A 17,729-nucleotide genomic window follows, 5' to 3' on the forward strand; every position below is an offset into this window, starting at 1 on the left:
ACCCAAAATATCAAATTGAAAAGGAACATCATATATTTCAAACAACACAGGCAGCCTCTTGCCATGTTGCACTTCTTAAATTCTAAAAGGAAAACAAAGGACAGATCCAGATAAAAGACCACATATTTGCTGCCTTTGGGTGCACTGTATTTGTCACTTTTTATGCCAGTCCCAGTTCCAACACCGGTCCCGGTTCCAACCCCGGTGTGGTTCTGTGTGCGTGATCCAGCTGTACCATAGAAAGCTCCAGCAGTAAAACCTCGACCAAATTGCCTCCCTGAGGCGGAAGGTTTAGCAAAATCTGAGTCTTTGCTATCCAAAGATGGACTCCGGTGAATTGAAGAATCCTCGCTACTTGACTTCTCCATGATCTCTCTTTCCACAGTTGTCAGATTTAATGTATAGCATCTCTCACCATTAAACGCAGTGCCTTGCAAACGCACAGTACAATAAGGGCTGTCTGTATTTTGCTTCTTTTTTTCTTCATACGTAAATCAGATAATCACTGCAGAATTTATTCACTGCATTGTTGTTGCTTTTATCTATTTTTTATAGCAATGCAGACTGTACTCTATCTGTACCATAGATTTATATATTAACATCCCATTCAGGAGCATACTCATGATTTATCTTGATGAATCAGTTATGCAGAACTTCAATTTTTATTCAGAAAAGCCATAAGCTCCTTCTCTCTGCCCTTAGTCTACAGCCCTCTAATCTATAGGCAGCAGATGGTCCTTGCATCCATTTCCAAAAAGCTTCTGCAGTACACCTGGGCGACTTTCCTGTAGCCTGATCACTTTTCTTGCTCTCAGCTTCCTTCTCTGTGTCTCTGTGACCGTTTCACACACGCTGTCTTTTTTTTTTTTTTTTTTTTTTGCCACCCGTTTGCAGTATCTCATTCAGTAACCAGCTGTAACAGCACGCTCTGTGTTTCACTGCTGTTGATGTGAAATCATCAGCAGCTGCAACCACTGGGCATTTCCCACAGAAATCCCTGACCTAACTATCAAGTAATAAATCCACCCTCTTGCTTGCCCCTCCTCTCTGCTTCCCATCTGACCAGTTAGAAGAAGCCTTCTCCCCTAGGGCACACCTCCATGACATAGTATCTTTAATAGGATTAGAATTACTCTTGACTATACAAGTGCACAACAGAAAATCTCTTTAAATGTCAAGTACTGTTTAGCTGTTTATGAGCTTGAACTGTGAGGTAATGATACTCCTTTTATGCAATAAAATTCTGCTAAAAGTATGGATTAGATAGACGAGAGCTAGCCTCTCCCTGCTCACAAAATTAACAGTGACTGCACGTAGTTACATTTTTTTTCTGGCTTAAATGTCATGGGACAAGGAACTGGTACAGACTAGCAGCTGACATAAACTGAATAGGCACATATCTATACATGCACATAGCACAACGCCATCACCTATGATATAATTAACCATAATAAGAAAAGCAGAGCTGCTGTCTCTTACAGGATGATCAATCAATTCTTAAGACTTGAAATGCAAGGATATCTGAACCTGCAGCTATTTACAGTCTGTTTAACTAGTAAGTCAGAGATTATTCTTGTGTATGCTAATAAATCATCCTACATTGCACATAGACTGTGAACTAGAAACTCTGACCCAAATGCCACATTACTTTTCTGGATAGTAATACAATATGTCTGGCAGAATGCTGAAACAAAGTGGGCAGGAGTGTGCAGATGTGTTGGTGCCTATGTGCGTGAGTGCTTGGTGTGGAGGGAGAGAAAAACTTCAGGTCACACCTGGTGCTTCCAAATTTGTCATTTTGTCACAACCATAAAAACAGCACATTGATGGTGCAAAGCGGGAAAACATTTAAATTGCTGGTTATCCTTTTTTTTTTTTTTTTTTTTAAAGAAAGAAACCATGTCAGGAGGCCACTACAAAAGAAATACAGCTACCAGTAAAAACAAAAGTTATTCCCAATTTTAACTGACCCTCTCACATTTCTTCAGTCTTTTATGCCCAACAGCACCTTAAAATTCTATTATTTTTATATTGCAACATTAGAATCAACATTCTAAAACAATGCAGCACCTTTCTTGATAAGCCTTTTCTGTGAAGAGATCTTTCTACCATGAAGTACTTCATGCCATGAAATACATAGTATTTGTAAATGTAATAACCTTCTCTCTCCTCTTCTGCTTCTTGTTAGAACAAGATTTTGACAGGCAGGCCCAAGCCTGTGTCAAGCATATTTATTCACTTTGATTTTTAAAAGCAATTTCAGAACTACCTGCATAAAACTTCTCCATCATAAATGTGACTACAAGATAATGACTAAGTAGTCCACATCACACAGTGCAGCAGAAAAGGTTACACACAAAACACCCAAGCAAAAAAAAAATATATAAATTACAGTGACCAAAGTGGAGCATTTCTGTACATGTCTATGATGTGCATAACAACTGCTCACTTTGAAGTTTGTAAGGACCAGCAGTCTCAGAAAAATACATGGGAGAAACTTGCAGGCCATGACCAGGTATCTCTGCCTGAGACACTGGAACTTGCAGCATAAGTAGCAGTCAAAGCACAAGGCAAATGCCCGAGTATGGTTTTAGAAGTCTCAAAAGGCTCTTCAGTTTGAAAATTTGTTTACTGGTTGTGAAGTTGTGCCATTTCAATCCTGTACTGCAGCTAGGTACTTTCAGAATTTACAAAACTGAGCTCTCAGACAAAAAGAATATGAGAACGCACAAGTAGTCTATAACATTTTTTTCTGTTTACTCATTGGTTTGTTATAAATTTTACACTTACATAAAATAGAAAGAAAGGAATTAGATCGTCAGAAAAAAAGATTGTGCATTTGTGAAAACTAATGCTTAAAAAAAAGTAACACATGCTTTTTTCAAGCTTTTATTAGTAGACAATCTTTAAGTTTTCCAGTTTTCTATTTTTGCCTTCAAATACTACAAAAGATTTGCTTTTTCTAAAATTACTTGTAAAGCACCTTTCATTCAGAGCTATCCATGACCGGTCTATATCACCATTTATACCTTAGAATGCACAACCAAACAAAGGAGTGTAGCCAATACCCACTTTCGAAATCCAATTTTGAGTAACTAGAACTAGGGCAAAATGAACCAGAGTAGCTTCCCCTCCAGTGCTGTACAAAGAAAACATATGATTCTCCTATGGTTATGCTGCTAGGGAGACTCTACAAGCTTCAGTAACCTTCTGACACTTGAATCTAAGGTCCTAGAGCAGCTTTACAGATTAGATGCCACTTCCTCCTGCTAGAAACACTAACTCAGTGCTTATGTAGCTCAGTTAATAAATCACCCAGAACTACTTATTTGCTGAAAAAATAACTAATGAAAAATCTGTACTCAGTTCCTCCAACTGTGTTTTGATTAGCCATTACACATAACTTTCTCTGATCGAGACTTTGTTGGCAGGTGTTGCTGCACGGCCATTCAACACTACAGTTGTCCCACTTGACACTGGGACCTCAGCACAGGAAAGAGCACATTTGGCTTCACTGCAGCTCTCATCTCTGATGAGTAATTAGGGCATGAAGAACATTCAAAAGCTCGCTCTGCACTTCATTATTCTTCAATTACTGAATCAGAGAATTTTGATGCCAAAAAAAGCCTCCACATCAAAAATATAATCTCAGTCCCCCACACAAATGCCTGGGACAAAGAACAAATATCAGCCTCTGACATCTGAATAGCTCGGTCCAGTATCAATGGTAAGAATTTAGGCCACTTTCAGAAATAATGTACAAAAGCGAATGTCACAACCGGTGTAGCAGAAAGAATGGAAAGGGAGGTTATTAGTAACAACGCCCTAACAACATAGGCTGGGTCTCCTATTGATACCAATTTGCCTAGGTCCCTTCTGGGAACAGCACACCATTGTCCTCAAAACAAAGATCCCAACAACTTCATTTTTTATTTGTACTTTTCCTAAGCCTTTAGTTTTATCTCACCAGAACTTCAGTGCCAATTACACACAGCTACAGTGCTCCTGAACACTTCTGTTTGTTTCTGCCCTCTTCAGCTGTTTTAACACAACCGCCTTGTGGAACCATGATGCAAAACAGAACAAAAGCTGACCAAGTTTAGACACATATTTATAACCATGTATTTATAAAGACATAATACAGATACAAGTGTATTTAAGCAACATATGAAAATAAATCTTACCTTTTCCCTTGTAAAAAATCCCAATTTATTTTACAAAACAGCCCACCTTGTTGATGCAGTGAAGGGGACAGGGACTACAATAGGTGAGAACAGGAATAAATGTCAAAGGCTGAGCAAAAATTTCTTAAGCTTCTCTTATGATCTCCCATGAATCCAGACTTGAAAATATAAAACACCAGGAGTTTTTGAAAAGGGGAAATAAAAACTCCAGTCACCATGATATGCAATCTGTCATGTACGCTAGAGGTACTGTTGCCATTTTAAACATGGGGAACTTGAGGATCAAGTAGTTTGCTGAGGATGAATAGGAAATCACTGGCAAAGGATCATACTGAATCTAGGCCTTACATGGTCCCAGGCTAGTACACTAACCATTGCACCATTACCATTATTTTAGAAATCATGAGCTTCAGTAATCCTGTTGCATGACTTCAGAACAATATGGAACCTTGTAGAGAGATGCACTAATGTATATGCTATCAAATGTTTCAGGAACACAGTTCTTAAATTCACACTTTTCTTTTGAATGTTATTGACCAAAGCCTCAGTTACACACTCCTTCCTCAGGCAGGAAGATTAGGTACCACTACCTAGATTACACTAGGTAGACAAAAGAGCTAGATAGCTGAGCATAAACTGAATAACTATATCTTCCCAGTCAGCAGTTCAAGTCACTGCTCCGAATCCTAGAAGACCATGAGAGGGAGACATGTAACAAGATTTAGAAAGAGTAGCTTATGACTCTGGCATAAAAAGTCATATAGAGATGAAAGCTCGGCTTAAAAAAAATATACAATTAATTTTGGAATAATCTTAAAGCGAAAAGAATGTTCAAATAATCAGAGCTGAAATAAATATCATCTGAAAGACAAAAACATGGAGTTCTCTGGACTCCCATGCCCCTGTCTTCGCAACAAAGAGCTTATAAACTCCAGCAAGTCAAAATACCCGCCTTATCAGCAACACAGTAACTCTCCTTGCCTACCCAAGGCAAAGAGGTAAACTCTCTTTGAGTTGTCTAAACTAACACTTATCTTGTTTATATACCTAAAAGAACAGTTTATCCTTCTAACATGGTGTCCCCACTGGATGGACAATCAAGAAAATAAGACCTTGTTATAAGACTTCCCACTGCATCAAATATTCTGTGGCACAATCCGTGAGATATCCATTAAAAACCGTGACAGCATGACATTCTGTCTCAAAATTGTACAAAGGAATTAGTTGTAGACCGTGTCAGGGACCTTAACCCACCGTGATCAGCTGCAGATGATAACATGACATGCTGATGCAGAGGAGACATGGGAGATGAGGGTCAAAGTGCAATGTGGGGTCCCAAAGCTAAGAAATTGTGATTATGTCACACCTTTCTACCAGCTGTCCCTCAGACTGAGCAGAAAGAATGCCTGAGTTTCCAAAGTTACAGAAAAAACATAACTTTATTAAAAGTAGAAATACAGCTACCTACATTTAAGCTTCTAAATCGAAACGTGTACTAGCACAAGGGTCTTCTAGAGTTTTGTCTTCACTTTATAAACAACATCATGAACTCTGCTAAACTAAAGATTTAGTCTTCTAAAGGTTGTTAGTATGCAATTCACCATTGCTATTTTCACCTTTAAGAACTGAAACCTGGAAAGTCTATTTACTGCTTGTTTCTGAGAAGCCCTAGTAGTTTGAACTTTCTGGGGCTTTGCAGTGTATGTACCAAGATCAAGTCAACCCATACAACATAGAACCTACCATCCAGACAGAAAGCAAGACATTAATAGCTGACTCTGAATATAGCAACTATATTGGACATTTTAAGAAAGAGTCTCAAAACTACCTTACCAATACTTCCACTAGCAGGTGGGAGAACACAGAAAATATGCGAGGCAAAAAAAATAGCACATGCCCAAGCAGACGAGCCTATTCTGCCACGCACCAGAGAGTACCAGATCTTTGAAACATTTTGATTATGCCCTTTAACCCTTCAACATAAGAATCTGTATCCCTTCTAATTATGGGGGTTTTAACTAATCTTCTACTGGGGCAAATACATTGTTCCATCTCCATTAACAGTTAATCCTTCTTGAATTCTGCTGCGATTTTAGCCTCAATATCTTCCAGCATCAAGTTCCATAGGTAGGCATTATGTTAAAAAAACATCTTCCTCTCATTTGCTGTCAGCCTTCCAGTTTAATTATTTGTCCCATTCTGGCATTTGCCCTTATCACACAATTCATTATTTTGTAATCCCCTATTACATCCCATGTCATTTGTCCTACATTAATCAAAGCACGTATAATCTTTTCAGTGCCTCCTGTTATTGAAAGCTCTCTGACTCCCTAATAACTTCAGTCAGCCATCTTATGCTTTCTTTCTATTTGAGTTGTGTTTATACCATAATCTTTTCAGATCTGTTGATGACAAGATCGTTTTATTTTTAAAGGACAAAAGTTGACATTTAAATGCAAAGTTTAATTGATCAATTCTGTCTCTACCAACAATTTACCCTCATGAAAGTTGAAGTCGTTTAGATTCAAAACACTTTTATTCATCACTCCTATTCTGCTTTTCTATTTCAGATTATAAATTTGGTCTCTGAAAAGTCCAACACCTCAGAGACAAACACGAAAACCCTTATAATTTAAATTCTGTATTTTACCTGTAGGAAGAAAGGAAGTTCTCACTATAACAGCAATAGTTTAATACCTGATACTTATAAAATCATCAGAATGTCCATCTGCAAGTCAGGGACTCCTTGCAAAGAATCTAGCATAAACTGAACCAAGCCTTGGCCAGCAATGATGAAAATAAATGTGTGACATCAACTGATGCCTCCTCCCAGAACACCAAAAAGCTTATGGAGATAAGTGTTTTTTACCATGCACACACGGAAAACAAAGATCAAGGTAGTAGAAAACTGTCAGCCACATGCCAGAAAGCAGCAATATTATTTCCCTGATATCCCCATGGTATGAAACACCAGAAATCAGATCTCCAAAATCATGCTTTAAAAAATATGCCCCATCACCATCTCCAAGGAAAGGAAAGGAAAGGGAAGGGAAAGGGGAAGGGTTCTTCTTATTTATTATCTATTTTTTGTAGAAGGCACAAAATCCAAGCACTTCTCTTCCACTTCCAATTTCAATGACAGTTTAGATTTTTCATGATCCCAATTGCACTACAGATTAAAGAAAGCTATCAAACAGCAGAAGACTTTCTTCTATCATGAGAGGTGATATCTCTTCTTACCCTTGGTCAGTGCAGGAGCACTTTGTTAATACAGGAACTTTTCTAACCCTGTCCAATGTGTAGATATCCCTTGAACAAAATCAGATTGTTATTCTTTATCCTCTATTCTAAAGAGACTGTCTTTCACCAGCAGCCTGCTGTTCTGAATTGGTGGACAGCCGGCATCTATGTATCAACGTAACTACTAAACTTAAAAATGAACAAAAAACATAAAAAAAAAAGAAAAACTCACACAAATGGCTCCACATAAAGAAATGAAAATGACATCATTCACTTTTAAAAGGCAACACACATTTCCCAACCCTGCTCAACAATGCCATGAAAGAACTTTTTTAGCCATGTTCCTTTCATAATTAAGTGAATTCCGTCATTGCTAAAATATTCATATTTTGGCATTTCATAGAATCATAGACTATCCTGAGTTGGAAGGGACCCACAAGGATCCTTAAGTCCAACTCTTGGCACTACACAGGACCACCCAAAAATCAGACCCTATGTCTGAGAGTATTGTCCCAACACTTCTTGAACTCTGGCAGGCTTAGTGCTGTGACTATTTCCCTGGGGAACCAGTTCCAGTGCCCCTCTCAGTGAAGAACCTTTTCCTAATATCCATCTGCATCACACTTGTGATTCCATGAATGAGGATATTTAAAACCACTGCATCAGGGCTGGCAGAGCCCCAGATGTCTACAATTGTCAAAAACTTACATCATTATTTTAGGCTCCTTCTCCCATTAACTCATCAGCAGCCCCAGCCTCCACTTTAAGACATCCCTGAAAGTGACTGACCGATTGCCTAACTGGACAGCAGTCACCTCAGAGATGCGTGAGTCATCAAAAGACTGTTTACCAGCAGCATTTCCAAGCAAAACCTGATCCCAGGTTCAGTGTTCAGGTCAAAGAGGCACAGGTCTACAGCTTTCATAAGGGAGTCAAAATGCCAGATGAATTATCTATCTGCTAAGGGCCCAGAGCCAGTAACCTCAGAGCTAAAAGTTGTCAGCAGAATAGGCTGAGTTCAAGCCACAGTACAAAGTTCCCCTCTGCTGGGCCCTCAATGTGACCCAGAGCAGAAATGTCTGGAAACAAGAGTGCAATCTAGCCTCTACAGACATTAAATCCTTAGCCTGCTCCCTGCCCTCCCTGAGGTTTACCAACTGCAGTAACAAGCTACATTGCCTAACAATTCCTCTCACACACCTCCTTTTGTCATTCAAGAGAAACATTATTGAAATCATGTGAAATGTTTTTTTTTTTTTTTTTGAATAATTCAGTATAACTTGCAAATATCTGAAGTGGCACTCAGCACCTTCTGAGTTATGGTCAAACTACTGGATAACGGTTTTATTTCATCCTGCAAGTTTGGGTTGGACTCTCCTGTGGCTTCCAGAAAGCTTATGCAAAAATATAGCCAGAGCAAAGTCCACAGACTCCTCCCTTACTCGAAGCCCTTTAGATTTATAGAAGTCATCTTATTTGAGAAACTGCATCTACCCTCACAACAAAGCTTCTTGCATATTTTGTGGTAACACTATGGGATATTGTCAACTTTGACAAAAAAATAGGATGCGCCTGTAATGTAACAGTCATACAATTAATGTTTTTGCTTTGCCAACAACAATAAAGTCAGATTTAAATGCCAAGAGGAGAGAGATACTTTATCCTCTTTACTCATGTCACAAAAATGAGGCTACATGGTTCTCATCTATTCTGCATGAGATACAAGAAAGGATGTAAAAATGAAACCAAGGTAAATCTCTTGCTGTAATCCAGCAGGTTTAGGTACAGCTGTTCATGAGCTTTATGATCAATGTCAGCTCTTATTACAAGGATGTGAGGGTTTTAGGAAAGGGGAAAGGAGAGAAAGGAAAGGGGAATGGAAAAAAAGGGGGAAAAGGGGAGAGGAAAAAGTGGAAATAACAGGGTACAATTTGACATGACCCTATCTGTCAAGACACAATCATGCAGCAGTTCAATTACCTGATTTACAGTATGAGTTATTTAACTTCTTACAGCACATTAATGATCCATTTTAAAGGCAGAACTATTACTGCTGAATATGATCTATAGTTTTATTTACAGTTGGTGAAAATGCCTTGTGCTAGCTACAATACCAGGCATGCAAAGCCTAATATGAGGTGTAAAGAATGGATGCAAGGATGTTTGACTCCTTCCCAGAAGCCAAGCCCACATTCCCTTGAGTTTTGAGAAGTTTATTTATACCATCAGAGTCTACCAAAGATGAGAAAACCAAAACACCCCTTATCAGCATCCAGCAACTATCAACATTGCAAAAGTTCCTCACAGTGACATCGGAAAGACAAAAAAAAAAGTATACTGTGGAGGGGAAAACTACTTGTGCAATTCAACCTGCTCTGATCTACCTAAGTGAGCAACAAGTATGTAACAGTTATGGTATGAAATATTAATTGGCCTTTAAAAGCAAATACTATGTTAATTCATCACAGGCAGATTTTTTTTTTTATTTACAAATAAATTCGGATACAGGCATGACACTTAATAGAATCATAGAATCACTAAGGTTGGAAAAGCCCTCCAAGATCATCTGGTCCAACCATCCCCCTTTCACCAATGTCACCCACTAAACCATGTCCCTAAGCACCACCTCCAACCTTTCCTTGAACACCCCCAGGGACGGTGACTCCACCACCTCCCTGGGCAACCCGTTCCAATGCCTGACTGCTCTTTCTGAGAAAAAATGTCACCTAATTTCCAATCTAAACCTCCCCTGGTGCAACTTGAGGCCATTCCCTCTTGTCCTATCACTAGTTATCTCTGAGAAGAGGCCGACCCCCAGCTCCCCACACCTTCCTTTCAGGTAGTTGTAGAGAGCAATAAGGTCTTCCCTGAGTCTCCTCTTCTTCAGATTCATCAACCCCAGTTCCCTCAGCCGCTCCTCACAGGACTTGTGATCTAGGCCTTTCACCAGCTTAGTAGCCCTTCTCTGGACATGCTCCAGGGCCTCGATGTCTTTCTTGTAGTGAGGGGGCCAAAACTGAAGACAGTACTTGAGGTGTGGCCTCACCAGAGCTGAGGACAGGGGAACGATCACCTCCCTGGTCCTGCTGGCTACACTGTTCCTGATACAAGCCAGGATGCTCTTGGCCTTCTTGGCCTCCTGGGCACACTGCTGGGTTATGTTCAGGTGAGCATCAACCAGCACCCCCAGATCCTTATCCTTTGCACAGCTTTCCAGCCACTCTGCCCCAAGCCTGTAGCATTGCATGGGGTTGTTGTGACCAAAGTGCAGGACCCGGCCTGTAGCCACGTTGAACCTCATCCCACTGGCCTCTGCCCATCGATCCAACCTGTCCAGGTCCCTCTGCATATGCTCTGCACATTGGTTCACAGGAATCTATCAAATAAATGGCTGTAAATGCTTATGTGTGTAACTGGTGTGTATCACAACAGATCTTTAAAGAACATGAATTAAACTAAAAGCTTCCAAACTGCAATATCAGATAAGGGTAGACAGTGCTAAGTTTGATACAAGTATGCCTTTCAGGACCCAAATTTCATGCTCATAATGTCAATATGTATATAACCTTTCTCTCTTCTCTCCTCAGTGTCCAAGTCTAGCCCAGTTTCAAGCCTAACCTGATTTACTGAAAAATTTCCAGACCTCTTCCCTTTAGAGGAACAAGTTAATAGTAATCTGTAATAGTAAATCTGCAATGATGTAATCCACATGATAATGTTATGCTTGCTTTTGTTGTTTCAACCCTCTAATCTCAATGTCTATAAAACAGATCTATGTAGGTTTGGACATGAACGCTAACATAAGAGATGCTTTGCTCCCTGAATTTCATCCAGACTATGGGATCCTTCTGTGTTATTTTTCTCATATTTTCAGGTCCTTTTCCTGCCAAGCATCTGGCCAGAAGAAACATAAAATTATTTTTGACCACCCAGACATTTTTCGTAAGAGTTTTAAGAACTCATCATTCTATCTCATTTCTGAAATCCAACTGTTCTAAATTGCCCGTATCTTGATCTTCTCCTCCCCCACCTCCTTCTGTACCGTTGGTTTATTATAGGACACTTTTATAGTACTTAATATTTCTATTCCAACAGCATGGAAACTATCATATTAGATATTTATCAGTAAGGAGTCTACTCCCTCCTACTGAAATCTCAGCAAGATAATTTGGCAGATACAATTAGGAAAAGATTCTGTATATCTATCTCTTCTTTTGAAGAAATATTATACTCAAATACATAGCTTTAAACATGATTCTAACCAAAAACTGATTGTATAAATTGCACTCTGAAAACACATGTGTCTTGTATTCCAAGGACAGCTAAATCAAGTCAGATCAGTTCCCTATATACAAATATTTTTTCTTTTAAATCAACTTGAATACTTTCTACCCTGTACACAGAATAGAAAGATTCAGAAATTGTAACTATATTAAGTAATCTGGCCTAAAACGAAAATAAAAATCTTCTCACTCCCTGACTGATGTACCACTGAAGCTCTGAAGGTTAAAAGAAAATAAAAAACAGTATAAGTTTAATCAATAGATTGGGATCTATGGATCTATGGACATACAAAGAGAACAAAAATGATGCATTGGAAAGTGTAATTTCTTTTTCTATACAGAATACTTTTCCAAATAGAATGATGCCTTGCACCTGTCGTATAATTCGATGCCAGTTTTTTGTATTATGCTGTAAAAAAGACTAAGAAAGTATCTTGATCATTTCAAAATATATATATATTTATTCCAGTTCAGTGCCTCCCAAAGAGCATCTATCGCAATTTTGCAACAGAGCTTTTAGCTTCATTTATACTGATTTCTCAGTTTTGTCCCTACCTAATACATCTGCTGTACAGTACAGATGTAATACTTCTCTACATAGAGAGCCTATATGGCTCTCTCAGATATCAGTGATCTCTGAGTCTGGAAGATTATGTCAAAGCTGTAGGTGGATGGGTGTGTAGGAGGAAGGGTTTAATGAATTCTTCACTATGAATTGCTCCTTAATTAATTGTTCATAGGCACCAAAGCCTTCTAAATGTCTATCACAGAACTATCTTCATACATTTTCAACTATCTCCATATTTAACATTCAGTTATTTTTTCTTTTAATATAAAGAATAAATACTTAAAATTCAAAGAATCCAAAACAGATTGCTACATAGTGTCCTGCATTCTCAAGCAGTGGAAAACAAACAAACAAACAAAAACAAAAAGAAAACAACAACAACAACAAAAAGAAGAAAAAAACGGGGCATGGTACACTACTACACTATTACTGCAATGTTCTGTCAACAAGACAATCTCTCACAAACTAGTCACTGGCGGACAGTACACACATTCTGTAAACCACATTTTGTAAGTAACCAAGGACCATTCAAAAAGAAAAGCCAGATATACATTATTGACACACACATCTCAATACAGAGAAATGTTAAACTCTTGACCTCTATTCTAGAAGAGGACAGATGCATGCTTAGGGGAGAATGCCAAATGAAGATGCCCTCAAGAGGTGATATACACTATTTTGAAATAAAACTTTCAGATCACAGAACATTAATATTAGGGCTTTAGGTAGGCACTAAGGTCATGATCAGATGTTCTGCATAATACCTAAAATATTCTCACTTTCCGGAAGGATAATCAGTGTCTTCCAATAGGCAGTTACAGAAAATGACACTACTTTGTTCACAAGGATGCAAGGTGACAAGACAAGCAAGAGAAACAAGTTGCTTCAGGGGAGAATTTGTTCTGGATATAAGGAAAAAATAATCTTCAATGTTAGAACAATTAACCATTGTAACAGATTGTGTGGAGAGATGGTGGAATCTCCCTTACTGGAAATGAATTTCAAGACTGCTTGTCAGGGCCCTTGGATAACCTAAACTAAGGTTCTGCTTTCAACAGAAGGTTGGACTACACAGTCTCCAGTTTGTCCTTTCAACCCAAATTTTCTATGATTTTAACATTTTGCCCTAATATTAAAAACTTGAGTTAGTCTCTGTGTGATTCCCTACCACAGCTAATCTCCCCAGGATGTAAAAGACTGAGACTGAATTCCATGGTTCAGAGCTCTCTAAGGACAGAGTAGTATTCACTTACTTACAGTGTAAGTAAAATCGGAGGCACTGAAAAACTGGCAAACTGAAATTACTATCATTCTGATGAGGAGAAACATAAGTATCTAGATTTGACAAATTAGTAACATCCTTATCCTATCAACTAGGTATTTGCAGAGCATAATTCCTCTCTGATTTGTGTGAATTAATTTAGTAATTATCCTTTCTAATCTGGTAACTATCATGTTGTTGAAATCTACATTTAACAGTAGATATGACACAACAAATCCCAGTCCTTCCCATCACCACATTCTGCATCTTTTCCACCCCACTAGAGTGTGAAGCCCATACAAGAGTTTATTTGATAGAATCCAGAAACTTCCCCAAAGAAAGTAATGTAACATCTGCAAAAACAGAGATAAGTAATTATTTAAAAGCTTCAGTCAAGGAAATATAACTGCCCTTAGAGATGTACCAGCTGCACAGATGAAGTGCTGTTTTATTGTCCTCAATTATAATTTTCTGAAAGACTCCAAACAGAAGTTATTTTTATGGGAGAAGAAACCTTGATATTTGAGCACAGAGATGCTGGAATTTTTTTCAGTGTTACCACTACGTCATGACAGTGGAAAGCTATTTAAACACTTTGATTTGAGAAGCCGATACAGTTTTAGGTTCACCCAACGCCTTAAATGGGTATTACCAACATAAACAAATGCCAGTTTTTGCAAACAGCCTTGAAAGTTTCTTCAGATATGCCTTCTATTCCAAATCCCCCTGTAGCTGTAGCTTTCCTATCATACTGTTCTCTTCTTGCAAGCATTTTTCTTTCTTGGAAAAATTCTTTCTTTTCTTTCTTTCTGCCTTGGAAGGCATTGGGGTCCTTCAGTGCTAGTCACTTTTTAAGTACCACCTCTTAAGAGCACAGGAACAGGCAATTCCAAAATGTTGGAAGACAAGCAGGAGAGGAAGAAGACCAGCTTGTCTGACCAGGGATCTTCTTCTAGAGCTTAATCAGAAAAAGAAGAGTGTACGGCCACCAGAAGCAAGGTCAGGCAACGTGGGACGACTATAAAGATGCTGTTTGCCATTGTAGAGAGAAAAATTGTGTGGCCAAAATTCAATTAGAGTTGAATCTGCTCAGCACTGCGGGGGACAATAAAAAGGGCTTTTCAAAATATGTTAACAACAAAAGGAAGCTCAGAGAAAACATTGGTCTGTTACTTGCTGAGGATGGTCACCTCACAAACAGGGACGCAGACAAAGCAGAGATGCTTAATGCCTTCTTCGTCTCTGTCTTCAACACTGATGATGGGCCCTGGGACTGTCAGAGCCCTGAGCTGGAGGACTGTGACTGTGGTAACAATAAAATTCCAGCCAACCTGTAACTTGTGTGGGATTTCCTACCCCAGCTGGATGCCTACAAGCCTATGGGGGCCTTGTGGGATTCATCCCAGGGGACTCAGAGAGGTGGCTGATGTCATCACAAGACCTCTCTCAACTATTATTCAATGGTCTTGGGAAGCTTGGGAGGTCCCATTCGACCGGAAGCTGGAAAACTTCTTTCCAGTTTTCAAGCAGGGCAAGAATGAAGACTGTGGTAATTATAGGCCTGTCAGTCTCACTTCAGTGCCTGGTAAAATTATGGAGAAGATTATTCTAGGAGTTACCGAAAAACATCTGAAAGACAATGCAGTCATTGGTCACAGCCAAAAAGGGTCCACGAGGGGAAGGTCCTGTTTAACACACTTAATTTCCTTTTATGACAAGGTCACCCAGGTAGTTGACCAAGGGAAGTCAATTGATGTAATCTTGTTGGATTACAGCAAAACTTTCGATACTGTTTCTCACAGTATACTTCTGGACAAAATGTCCAGCATACAGCTATAATTACATATGTATAAATACATAGATAAATACTTAGTATTTATCTGCAGTTTTTTCTGTGCTTACTGTCCTATATTACAAGCAGCATAAAATATTCAGAAAACAAGTAAACTTGACTTTGTTCCTGTGGTGGTTTTACTCCCACATGGCTCTGTACCATGGGGTCCATCCCCCAAGAAGCAAACTGCTCCAGCACGGGTCCCCCACAGTCAGCAGCTCCCCCCAGACCCCAGCTCCTGCATGGTCTCCTCTCCACGGGCTGCAGCTCCGGCCCGGGGCCTGCTCCTGCGGGGGCTCTCCATGGGCCGCAGCCTCCTCCAGGCCACATCCACCTGCTCCACCGGGGGCTCCTCCACGGGCTGCAGCGTGGAGATCTGCTCCGTGTGGGACCCATGGGCTGCAGGGGGACAGCCTGCTCCACCAGGGGCCTCTCTCCACAGGCTGCAGGGGAACCTCTGCTGCATGCGTAGAGCACCTCCTGCCCTCCTGCTGCACTGACCTTGGGGTCTGCAAGGCTGTTTCTCACTCCTCTCCAAGCTGCTGTTGTGCAGCAGTGATTTTTCTTCTTTTCCCTTTCTTAAATATGTTCTCACAGATGTGCAAACGACATCGCTTATTGGCTCAGCTCTGGCCAGCAGCAGGCCCCTTATCTAACATGGGGCAGCTTCTGGATTCTTCTCACAGAAGCCACCCCCACAGCCCCCTGCTACCCACATAAACCCACTACAGTTCCCTGGGTGCTAATAATAATAAAGAAATATTGTGAAGAAATTGTTGAAAGAATTTAAGTCTTTTTAACTTCGTAACTTCCACACTACAAAATACAATCAATTTTGATGATCAAGCTAAAGAATCCTGCTCACATACCTTCAAAGTGCTGTACGTTCCTTTCATTGTTAAAGAATCTAATGGTTTTTCATTCCCTGATGTGATTTGTCTTTTTAAGGATAATCTGGGTAGCCACACAAATTGAGAACAGTTTCTTCTCCTAGCAAGTGATCATATTCTATGATAATCTAGCATTGCCTGCTATAACTTGGAGGAAAAACAACTCATTACAGTCCAAAATAAAAACCCATGGCACAGATCCTAGAGATATAAAAAGTAATTATCAATTCTTCTGTTCCTAACAGGATTATGTCTCCCTAAGAATTTTAAAATGCTCATTTCAACATTCCAGTATAACTAAGCACACATCTAAACATGTTATAAGAATCAAAGAAAGGGATGAACATGCAGATTAGCTGAACTTCCTTTGTAAATTCTGAAAGAAATACACCCAGTGATAAAGTAATAGCACTATTTTGGTTTACATGCTTTCTAGTAGAGTGGCCTAAACTGTTGTACATTTCTCTGGAAAGTTTCTTTACCCTCTTCCAAAGCCTTGAGAGTTACTGCCCATCTCAAGCTGTACCTGGCCCCAGAACTTACTAGGGTACTTGTCCATGACACATTTCAGAAAATCAGCTAGGACTGCACCTCCAATTCTAGTTTATTCTGGTGGCCTCTTTTCCTCTACACTTCATAAAAAAAGCATACAAAACATACAAAACAAGCAAACAAACACAAAACCTATGTCTTTCTTACAAACAAAGTTTGCAGCAGGGCATTAGCAACAGATTCTAACCACTGTTTCTTACTCAAACCACATGACTTATTTTCATTCTGGATTTCTAGGGAAATAAGATTTATGCAACAGGACCATCTATCATGAATTTTCAGTAATTTTTAAATGCTTTAACATCCTAAATCAGATCTGAAAGAAGGGAGAAAGCAGAATGTAATAGAAGTCCGAGAAACCCAACACAACACAATACACAGCACCATGTGTCTTGCATATCAGTGGCATATCAGACCATGTGTCTGGCATATCAGGCTATTCGGGCAAGGCAGAATAGCCTGCAAGGCTCACCCAGAGTCTGCACAACAAAGGAGCATGCACATGACTCCAGACTAGCACTCTACACTGTGCCATTGGCCTGAAGAGCTGAATTAGAAGTAAATAGGGGATGTCAAGACAGCTGGAGAGCTTAAGTCTGGGTGGCTGGAAGGTGAGGAAGAAAGGGATAAGACTGTAATGACGTCAGCCGTAAGTCCAAAATCAGGACTCGTTCATTCTGCTTCATCAGAATCTTGAAAGGTATAAGACAGAATTGCAGTTGTGTGGTCACACTCTAAACTAACAGTGTGTGTAGTATCCTTACGGACACATCAGAAAAGAAACAGAAAATGAATATTCACGAGTAAGGTCATGGTAGTTTGATACCTGTATCCATGAATCATAGGTATGTGCAAAAGACTTTCCGAGAGCAGGGTATTCTGGAAGGGAATTTAGGGACTCTCACCATAAAGGGCCC

General features: G+C 39.6%; 1 protein-coding gene across 3 annotated transcripts in view; it reads right to left on the bottom strand.

Moving 5' to 3' along the window:
* TSPAN9 (tetraspanin 9) overlaps nucleotides 1-17,729 on the bottom strand; it is a 186,329-nt gene that overhangs the window by 102,780 nt on the left and 65,820 nt on the right. For 2 of the 3 annotated variants that reach the window (XM_080577500.1, XM_080577499.1), the window contains one exon: nucleotides 3-82. In XM_080577500.1, coding sequence (XP_080433626.1) covers nucleotides 3-65 — 63 coding nt within the window. In that variant the 5' untranslated portion in view covers nucleotides 66-82. Of the gene's footprint in view, nucleotides 1-2; nucleotides 1,529-17,729 lie in introns of those variants that run through there. The other variant, XM_080577498.1, reaches the window with a different exon arrangement.

This window comes from Anser brachyrhynchus (assembly GCF_964034855.1).
Source record: "Anser brachyrhynchus genome assembly, chromosome: 1".
In the NCBI taxonomy this organism is placed as follows: domain Eukaryota; kingdom Metazoa; phylum Chordata; class Aves; order Anseriformes; family Anatidae; genus Anser; species Anser brachyrhynchus.